Genomic DNA, 9,785 nt, shown 5'->3' on the forward strand with positions numbered 1-9,785 from the left:
AACAGCTGAAATGTTGAACAAATGCAGACTCTATAGCTTCAAAATCCAAAAATAAACAAAGCTAAGCAAGGCCAAGCAAGATCATTTATGCTGAAGTGAGACCAAAAGGCCTTTACGTATGGCAGCTGTACGATACTAGACCAGACGTATCATGTGACACCGCTCCTGCTCTCCTCCATATCCTCGAGTTTTTTTCTAACTACTACTAACTTTTCCCTGGATTATTTCGTTTTGATTTACCGTCGCCTATGATTAAAGAAAAAAAAAGCCATTATTTACAAATTGCAATCGTCTGTCTACCATTACCACCAGAACTTCAATCGAGGCACCGATAGTTGGATAGCAGTGGAGCTGGCTCGCCGTATCAAATCAAGGTAATTCCGCAGGTACATATTCGAATCAAGAAAGTTTGTGTTGCGTACAATTACTGATAGAATACTCGTCAGACCTATTTACCAAGCTGTCGTTTCAGTTCTTTATCTGCGAAGTACTGCCAAACAAGTTTCAGCCAACGTCTTACATCGTGAACCGGACCGCATATCGATGCATAAGAAAATCAGTTAACAGAGACATTTGGTAATGGAAACATGTTATTTTGCATTTGCACCATCAGTTGACATCAGATGCGTCATTGCCATTACCATACCAGCGAAGCAAAAATACGGTCAGAGCGGTATAGTATCGAAGGATGCCTCCCTACATGAACTTCTAACGTATAAGCTTTCGTGGCAGATTGCAAGTTGACCGTCTCTTGGCGCGCCAACCGTCCCTTCGGTGCCGTCTCCGAGGAGATCTGCTTCATGCTTCCTGCTAAGCATTGCTTAGTTCTAGAGTTAAGCAGCGCATCGAAAATGTAGTGCATATGGCCCCCAAAAATATCTCGGAAGCAGGCCGACCTAGTACTAGTAGGTCGATCTGTGAAATTCCAAGTCAGTGGTCCGTATGCGTGCCTCTGCACACGCCCCTTTGAAGAGCTCTTATAGGATGCTAGTGGCTTCTTTTGGAGGTCTGTTTAGCTATGTAAGTATATGCTACTTTCAAAGAGTATCTTCCAAGGCGCTTCCAAGTACTGCCTACATCTAGAAAGCCTCCTATGAGCTTCTTCCAAAGAACAGCCTCCCGTGCACTACTCACACCATCTACGGTATATCGGCAACGGCTGGGGGCTATGAAGGGGGGAAACGGCGGCTAGGGGCGATCTAGAGAAGCTAAAAGGGTTATTTTGGTCGGCTACTTGTTTACGCCAATCCCTAACACTTTGTCCATTCATATATACATCCAACCTGTGTATTCAACAGCAGCATACGGTCTTTACCCGAACTACGACGTCGAATGACGCCTCTAGCTGGCTAAAGAGGCATCACAAGGAGAGGTCGGATAGCTCGGCACCTTTGATTGATAATTCTCATCCGTGCTCTGAAGCCTGGCGATGATCTCCCATTCCGTGCAGCCGATATCGCAAGAGGCAAACAAAACCACTGACCGACACACAGTAGCAGGTTTTTCGCAAAGAAAAGATGCGGATTGGTAATTCTCAAAGTACATACATCCGACTCCTTGCGGCTGACATGCTGCCAAGCCGGTAGCTTTCGCCCGGTAGCGGGACGATGCATATCTATGATTAAATTCGACGATGTTGCTACGGTACCTACAGGGTGCCACAGTTAAAGCTCGAGCTACTCGATGACGGATGAGATGCCGTAGGGCGAGGGTTCATGGGTTCATGGCCAAGATCCGACACAGTACCGGCATCATCATTTCCAGCATCTGTGCGCCGTTCCAGCAGAGAGGGGGTTTTCGAAGAAGAAGCCTGTGCTTCATGCACAGAATAGGAGAGGGGCGATCACTCCTTGTCAGAGCACTGTCAGCCAACGAAGGGATATTCGTACTGCGAATAGCAGAATGAGAATCTGCTGCGACAGCGCGTCTGCGTCCAGGATCAATGCCCCTAGCTACATGCCTTCACATGCCAAATTTCAAAGGCGATACAACAGCCCTTTCCCATCGGCGAATAGCTGCTTCAGGGTCCATTCTTTGCTGGCGCTTGCATGCTCGCGCCCCATGATCATGCAGCTAGCATCTATTTAGTGGTTGGTAATACCACCCCTACCTGGTGATGCTATTCTTTTTCTTCTTCTTTTGCCTCATTGCATAAGCAGCCTTCAGCTCCCACTGAGCTTCCCTAGCTTGTGTACAGCCCCCTTGCTAACGTCGGAGAGAACCATCAGCTATAACGCTTTGCCGACCACCCTAGCGGGCTTTCCAACTGTCACAGGAACGATTCCTTTGCCACGTTCTCACCACTATCGAATATTAGTAAATAATAGATAGTCTAAAAGGCCCTTTTACAGTGCCGTCCGTCATTCGCCATCGTCAAATAGTCGCCGTAGTTCAATCAAGCATCCCACGTGAAGCTTCTGTGTGTCTCACCACAGCCGCATTCCTTACCCGTTTGCAAGCAGGTAACATGATGCCGTAAAACATTTCGTCACATATGACGAGCCAGCGGACAGTGTAAGACAAGATACCGTTTTCGGCTGCAGGAGAGCTGATTTTCCATTTCCAACCACCACGAGTAATTTGTATTCAAGATTTACTAACGAGCTTTTTTAAGGTATCTTCAATAATCTATTAAAAGAGAGAATTTGTATCTTCTCTCAGGCATATGTGATTAAACGCACTGCGTTTTTACTTGTGACGTCTTTGTATCGCCTATTTGAGCCATCGCCACATCTCTCCATCCCATAGGGGAGGTAAAGAGCAAAGCAGATAAAATAAGAAATATTCTAAAAAAATAAACTAGTTGAGCTTTCTTTTTTGAAGAATTTCCCACGCCTCCCAATAAGGATATAAATGAAAATATAATATCATGACACTCGCGTGAACTCATCCCCCGTCTTGATGCATGTAGACAAACCCAGGACAAAGAGAAAAAAAGGGCTAGATCGACTTATGATCACTGATATCCCTTGTATGTACTCTGTAATTGGAAAAATAAATGTGCAGAGGGCATCGATGGTCTTTGAGGAAAAAGGCCGTTATAGCGATTCTAGCGTGATGTGAAAATTGTAAAACAACGACGAACCCCCCAAATGAAAACACCAGCCAAGCTGACCCTTTCTCTCAGGTCGCTTGATCTATCCCTTCAACTCCAATAGATGATGCAATCCACCTGGATAGTAGTATATTACCCCACAAAAAAAGTGAGATGAAAAGAGGTCATCTCAAGGATGAGTTGAAACAAAGTTGTAGGATTAAGTAAGTAAGAATATAAAAGGGAAAAACAAGGCTCTTCTCGCCGCCATTATCCGCGATGCATTTAAATAATAGAGGAATGGTATAATGAATGAAAGAGGCTAGAAAAGAGTGTTCGGATATAGGATAAAGCATTGACAAATATTAACGGAGGAGAGATGCCTTTGTAAGCCGCATGTTGTCTCTTAGTAGCCGGCCTGTCCCGGCATTTTACCCAGCGAATGGCTGCCAAAGTTCTTGGGTGGTAAATGGTTATGGCAAAAGATTTTGCTTCCATTCTTGGCACCGTAATCTTTCTTAGTCGCATCGATTGTGAGCTTGGGATCGTCGTACGACTCAAGCTGGCAGCATTCGATATTCTTGACCCAGCGACTCGTAATGACGTCGTAGACGCACATCCGCTTGTTAGGGTCTGGGTTAAGCATCTGCAGTAAGATGCGCCGCAGAGCTGGAGGGTTAACACCCATGTCAAGGGCGTAGCAGTTGGGGTAGTCATTCTCTGTAATGGTCGCATCTTTATCGTTTTGGTGCTTCCTGTTCCATTTCTCCCAGCCGGCCACCAGCTTGTCGTAGTGGAGGTTACCAGCCTCGGCCCTGGACCAGATGGCGCCGCCAAATGTCATGTAGATCATGACAATGGCAGTGCTCCATACGTCTAAAGCTCGTGGATCGTAATCTCCTTTCTTCTGGAGCACCTCAGGCGCAATATAGGGCTCGCTACCGCATATGCCTGGAGAACATAGCCGAATCTCTCCCATGTTCTTACCACACTGGCCGCCAGCTTCGCGGAGTCCGGGATGAGTGCCACAAAAGACTTCAGAGACACCAAAGTCTGTGATTTTCAACTTGCTGTCCTTTGTAATGAGGAGGTTTTCAAGCTTGATATCACGGTGAGCAATGCCGTTGGCGTGAAGATAGTTGACGCCCTGGACGAGCTGCTTGAAAAGGCAGAGGCGATCCTTAAGTTTAGCATCGCCTTTCAAATGACCCTTTTGCACAAGGCTAAACAGGTCACCCTCAGAGCAATATTCCATGACATGATTCCAGCGTCCATGATCTGAGCACAGACGAATAGTTTCGACGATATTGGGATGGTGCAAGCTCTTGCCGATGCTGAATTCGGATTTGATTTTCTTTTCGTATTCTGCCTTGCTTTCACGGCTAGATTTGCTGCGAAACTCTTTAACGGCGTACATTTCACCTGGGAAACCCTTGCGCGCCATGAGCGTGACCTTGGAGGCAGCCCCTTTCCCGAGATGTTTACCATGGCGGCCTAATAGCTTGCTCTGATACTCGAATTCATCCTGCAGCTCAGCAACATCCACGTTGAAATCGTCTGGAAGGCTCAAGCTCATGCGACGGGCCTTGGCTCCAGTGCCTGCCTCAGGTGGCATCGCCCAGGGGAGCCGCTCAGGAGGATACGTTTGGCCATTAGGAGCTTTGCTGCCCTGATGAGGAAGAGGTCCGCGGTTCCCAGCATCGAAGCTACTGGCACGGCGTGATACGCCTTTCCCAGGCCGGCTAACTGCTGTGCTAACAAACCCAACAGCGCGGCCCCGCAGGCTGAAACCTGTTGACGCACGGTTCTTCTTTTTTAGATTGGCCTCGTCATTGAGTGAATTTGCATCTTGAATAGATAATTTATCGATAGAAGTAGTCCCTGGGGATGGAGGTGTAGGCGAATTAGATCGGGTAGTGGCATTAGACGACCTGGTAAAAGAAAAGCGGCTTGAACGTGTAGCCGGGCGGGCGCTGCCAGTCGGTGGTCGCTGTAGATAGGAGACCTCAGAAGGAGTAGCCGAGCTAGTATCGAAGACAGCAGTGTCCTGCGCACCAGGACGACGAAAGAAGTTGGTCATTGTGCTTCTGAGACTGGAGATTGAAAGCCGGGTTGAGAGACTTGATGGCGAGGGAGGTTCTAGGACAGAGGGCCGGCTCGAGGTAGGAGATAGATTAATAAAAGATTTGCTGCTATTGCTGACAGTAGGTACCAGCTCAGCTGAAGCTACAATTTCTGATTTCGGATTTGATATCGAGACAGCTGGCACCGATATACCGGGGAAGAGAAAGTCGCTGGTGCTTGGTCTAGCTGTTGAGGCCGGACTCAGCGAAGAAGAGGCTGCTCCTGGAGAGGCTGTGGCTTTTACCGTCTTGTGCGAAGCTGACGGGAGGATAGTAGCCTTATTTGAAGCTGTTGTAATACCGGTTGAATGCTGCTGAGAGCTGACACTGCCAAGGTCGTCCGAATCCTGATCATATGCATGCCTCAGCGTAAAGTCTTGCGATTGGCGGCCGCTGACAGGTGTAGCAGGCTCGATGGGGCCCTCGCTTTCAGTCTCGTAGCCCTCGTAGATTGGGCCTGGGAAGTCGGCTGGAGGTTGGCGCAAAGTCGAGGTGATGAAGTAGGAGCTGGTGTTGGAGGTGCACTGAAGCGGTTGCGCGCATTTATCCGCTAAGCAGCAGTGTCAGCATAAAGTAGTAATTGGGTTAAAAAGAGTAGCAAGTGTTTAAATAAGTATAAAAAAGGAGTTAAAGTAAATAGAAAACAAGAAGCTATTCAGCAGCATGCCAAAGTGCGCTGAAGGCGAAGATGTATGCCAAGACAAAAAACCTGCAGCAGAAAACAAGGCGTCGCAGGTGCCACAGACGCTTCTTTTTGAAGGGGGGAGGGAATCAGCAGAAATAGGAAAGCGGAAATCGTTTGAATTGCCATCCAAGGATGATAAATGCAGGCAAGGCTTATCTAACAGCAATTAAGTCACTCACCTCTGGCTGGAGCCGGAATTGGCTGGGGGGCGGCTGCTGGCGGCGCTACTGGCGCTGAAGCTGGAGAAGCCAGCGGCCCCGGACCTGCTGAAAGCGCCATAGCTCTGGCAAATCAAAAATAGCACAGTTGTAAAAAACAGCACGCTTTGGTGGCCAAGGGTCACTCAGCTCCACTATGCTAAGGGAGCGACACTGTACACCTCGGAGAAATGGATTTTGATTTTTGATTTTTGATTTTCTTTTTTTTCTTGATATTTTCTTGTAGTTTTTAATAATATTATGCGCGCCAAACAAGTGGCGCCGTGGAAAAGGTAGAAGAGGATAAGGAAGCAGCCGTTGCTCTTTTAGCGTCTGGGCGCTGCTCTCGGATCGAATCAAAACGCTGCTGGACCTTCTCTAGAAGCGTTCGATTCGGGGCCGATCCTGCTAGGGAGGGGATCCCCAATGCTGAGGGGGGTATGGCGACGTAATTGGGTTGGCGGTTCAACCACTCAGCAGCCAGCGAAGTCCGGCCGAGAAGGCGAAAAGAATCAAGTCCGCGGTGTTGCCGAAACGGTGCTTGGGCCTCAAAAGTAGGTGAAGCGCGTGCACAGATGGACGAAGATGATTCGAAAAAGTAGAAATAAACGAATTCAAGAACGAGAGGAGGGGAAGCAGTGATATAGATGCTGAGAGAAGACACGGTTTTCAAGATGGTGGTGGAGATGTGGAGTGCCTTTACCGAAAGGCTAATCTTGAGCTTTATTTTCTTCTTTTCTTGTAACGGCTGGGAGGGCTAGCGTGTGCTTGTATTCATTAAGTGGGCGATGTTGGTGGGCGATGTCGGTGGACGATGTCGACGAATGTGATGCGGAATCCGTAAGGCGACTTCTGATTCAAGGCCTTGATATCGAACAAGAATAGTAAAGCCGTAGGACGTGGGCAAGGCAAGCTGAAGAGTACGGAGTAAGTGAACAGAGATATATGTTGGAAGAACGAAGGAGTAGAAGAGCAAACCCAGTGTTGGTCTCTTGCTTTTCCCTTTGCTCTCCTCTTGACTTAAAGCTCGCCAAGGCCAAGGCAGGATGAGTCGAGAGAGTGATCCAGAGCGTGGGAGGTGGAGGCATTTAATCAAACCCCAATGCTGAAGTCGAGGCCATGTTTGGTAGCCAAAATCTAGAGGTACCAAGCAGAGGAGGGGTGGGTGAAAAGGGATCCGACGTGGAGTGTGCAGGAAATAATATCGAGGTACCCAGGTACGCTGCGTGGAGTACACATGCAAAGTACCTGAGTACCCGAGTACATCATCCCTTTGCCAAGGCCTTTTAGCGGCAGACGCTACAGCCGTTGGCGTACAAGACGCAAGGAGCACAGCAGGATAATACCAATAGCCACTTTATTCGCATACTAACTACCTAGTATTATACTAGTAGATGACCACCTACATGTGTAAAGCTACCTATAGATACAGAGTTACATGAGAGAGGCATTGTAGGCATCTAAATAGCGGCAACACACCATTTCCTTCGCTGGCTGGTGCTCCAAGCAGTGCTCCAGAAGCTGGCACTAGGCAGTACATGGTACCTGCGCCCTGATATTTGCCAGCACGACATATGGAGTACCCGATACGAAGTATGTAGGTAGCTCCCCCTTTGCATTGGCGCCAAGGCTCGCTTCGCTTCGCTCTTCACTGATTGCATAGCGACAATCAATGACAGCACGCATCACACCTCCAGAAATGGAACCTCCCTTTTTCCAAATGAAAAGCCACAGCACAGCGCCGTCTTGGTCATGTCTGCTCACAATGATATCCATTTGAGGCTCAGCATTGCGTAGAGAGTACTCTAAAATTAGTAATTGACCTATGTGTACTTTCGCTACCGCAAAATCGCCTACAAAGAGCATGTACATCGCAATCTCAAGGTGTCTTATCATGTGCGGTCGCCAAGAGCCTTCAGCGGCTAGACCCTTCTGTAAACTAATGCGCTGCCCGCTATACAATGCAGCGGCGCTGTGCCTTGTAAAGAAGCTGGATAAACCTGCCAAGTCAACTCCTCCCGGCTTCATCATCTGTACGCACATCCCACAAACGAGTCCAATCTGGGCCACCGACCCGACATCACGCCCGCAGCTTTTTATTCGCTGTCCCAAGCCAGGGTACGTAATGCTTCCCTAATACACTCTACATATGAAGTATTACTTCGTGCCCGTGTTTGCGTGCCGGGGCGTGTGTGCCCGAGTCGCTGCGCCATGGTAGGCTTTCTGTCTCTAGCTGTGGCTGCGACTTTGTTGCTTGTCTCTGTTGTATCTCTTCTTTCTCCATCCACCGTCTCTCGCCTGTGTTACCAAGCCTTGGCACATTTCAACGAAATGCTAGTGCTCTGTGCTAATCAGTTGCAGCTAGTTGTAGTATCGTCGCCTAATAGCAGAACGCCAATTGAGCACGACCCAAAAGAAGGCGTATTATAGTTCTTTTGATCGCCGCTTGGCATAATGAATGGAGCACGGTGAGTGCAGTGCTGAGCTTGTATGAATTGGCCGTTGGCGCTGATCTGCTCGGTAGTAATATTACGCGACATACACCCTTGCGTCCCAATATCACGGCTCCCGACAGATGACATGGGTTCTTCCCTTTTGTCAAATCTGCCTCACCAAAGTTTGCAATGGTGATCTTCTTGGCAGGATCAAACAGCTTTGCTATGGAATCGCACGTCTCCTGAGGCAGAGAGACCTTGTTTTCCCTAGAATCGAGCCTGCGAATGGAATTTTTTCTGCTCGTCTTGTCGTCCTGCTTCAACGCATCAGCCAAGGGATCGGCAAAACGATTTCGACTCTCTTCAGGGTGCTACGGCCCAAGGTTTGGGGCCAGAGCTGGATTTCCAGCTGTCTGATGGCTTACAGTGCTGGTATAATGATGTTACAACTAGGGCCAGTAGTACACACAGGTATGCAAAGTCAGTATTCTGCGGTGCAACCACTTATCTACCTGTAACCACTCAGCTTGTTTGCTTACTGTACTGTATACAGGCACAATACGGAAAGCCGCAGGCTAATTTTCGCAGCGGCGCTCGCTGACCCGTAACGGCCCCGGTGCAGCGTGCCCCCGTTACCGGGATTGAATGCCAGCTCGAGACCGGCCTCGCTTTTAAGCTGCTCCGGATGCCGTGCAAGCACTAGATGGAGGCGCTCTTACACTCCATGCAGGACGAGATGCATGAGACTAGTGCTATGAATTACAACCAACAGCAGAGCAATTTCGACCCTACAAATATGTACGGGTACCAAAGCAGAATTAAACGGTATTGCTTACTGCTGCTCCCAATGGGGTATGATGGTTTGGCATTATACCTATGCCATGCCTCCGTGCCGTGCTAATCCACCAAACAGCTCTTAACGGCCAACGCTGTTTGAAGCCCGTGGAGCTCTATCTGTGGTATCCGAGCCAGCCAAAGCATTTATAAACTCAACAAGGCACTCAACATCACAATTCTGTCTCCTTGCCTGCACGCGCCAGCCCCTCTTCTACACCTAGTGGATGTCGTTGGGGCGAGCACGGTGCATCTCAGATGCCATCACATACCACTACCAGACGAGAAGAAAAAGGCGCTTAGACTTCCCTTCGATGCACTACTACAGCAATAGTGCCCATACTTACTTGCTTGCACAAGGGACTTTTGAGGGCTAAGCTCCAACTACTTGTATTTACCGGGGGGGGGGGGGGGGGGGGGGGGGGGGGGGGGGGGGGGGGGGGGGGGGCGGGGGGGGGGGGGGGGGGGGGGGGGGCC

General features: G+C 49.0%; 2 protein-coding genes across 2 annotated transcripts; one reads left to right on the top strand and one right to left on the bottom strand.

Moving 5' to 3' along the window:
• Positions 1-3,165: 3,165 nt before the first annotated feature.
• On the bottom strand, positions 3,166-6,458 carry GGI43DRAFT_176508 (kinase-like domain-containing protein). The gene is made up of 2 exons (XM_083199787.1): positions 6,022-6,458; positions 3,166-5,707 (listed from the first exon to the last, which is right to left on the bottom strand). Exons 1-2 carry the CDS (start codon positions 6,119-6,121, stop codon positions 3,441-3,443), a joined length of 2,367 nt encoding a protein of 788 aa, XP_083057591.1. The 5' UTR covers positions 6,122-6,458; the 3' UTR covers positions 3,166-3,440.
• Positions 6,459-7,910: 1,452 nt separating this feature from the next.
• Positions 7,911-9,082, top strand: GGI43DRAFT_412677 (uncharacterized protein). The gene is made up of 2 exons (XM_083206859.1): positions 7,911-8,507; positions 8,564-9,082. Exon 2 carries the CDS (start codon positions 8,615-8,617, stop codon positions 8,990-8,992), a length of 378 nt encoding a protein of 125 aa, XP_083057592.1. The 5' UTR covers positions 7,911-8,507; positions 8,564-8,614; the 3' UTR covers positions 8,993-9,082.
• The last annotated feature ends 703 nt before the right edge of the window (positions 9,083-9,785 follow it).

This window comes from Trichoderma evansii, assembly GCF_050947405.1.
Source record: "Trichoderma evansii strain SZMC 28006 chromosome Unknown GGI43scaffold_20, whole genome shotgun sequence".
NCBI classification, from domain to species: Eukaryota; Fungi; Ascomycota; class Sordariomycetes; order Hypocreales; family Hypocreaceae; genus Trichoderma; species Trichoderma evansii.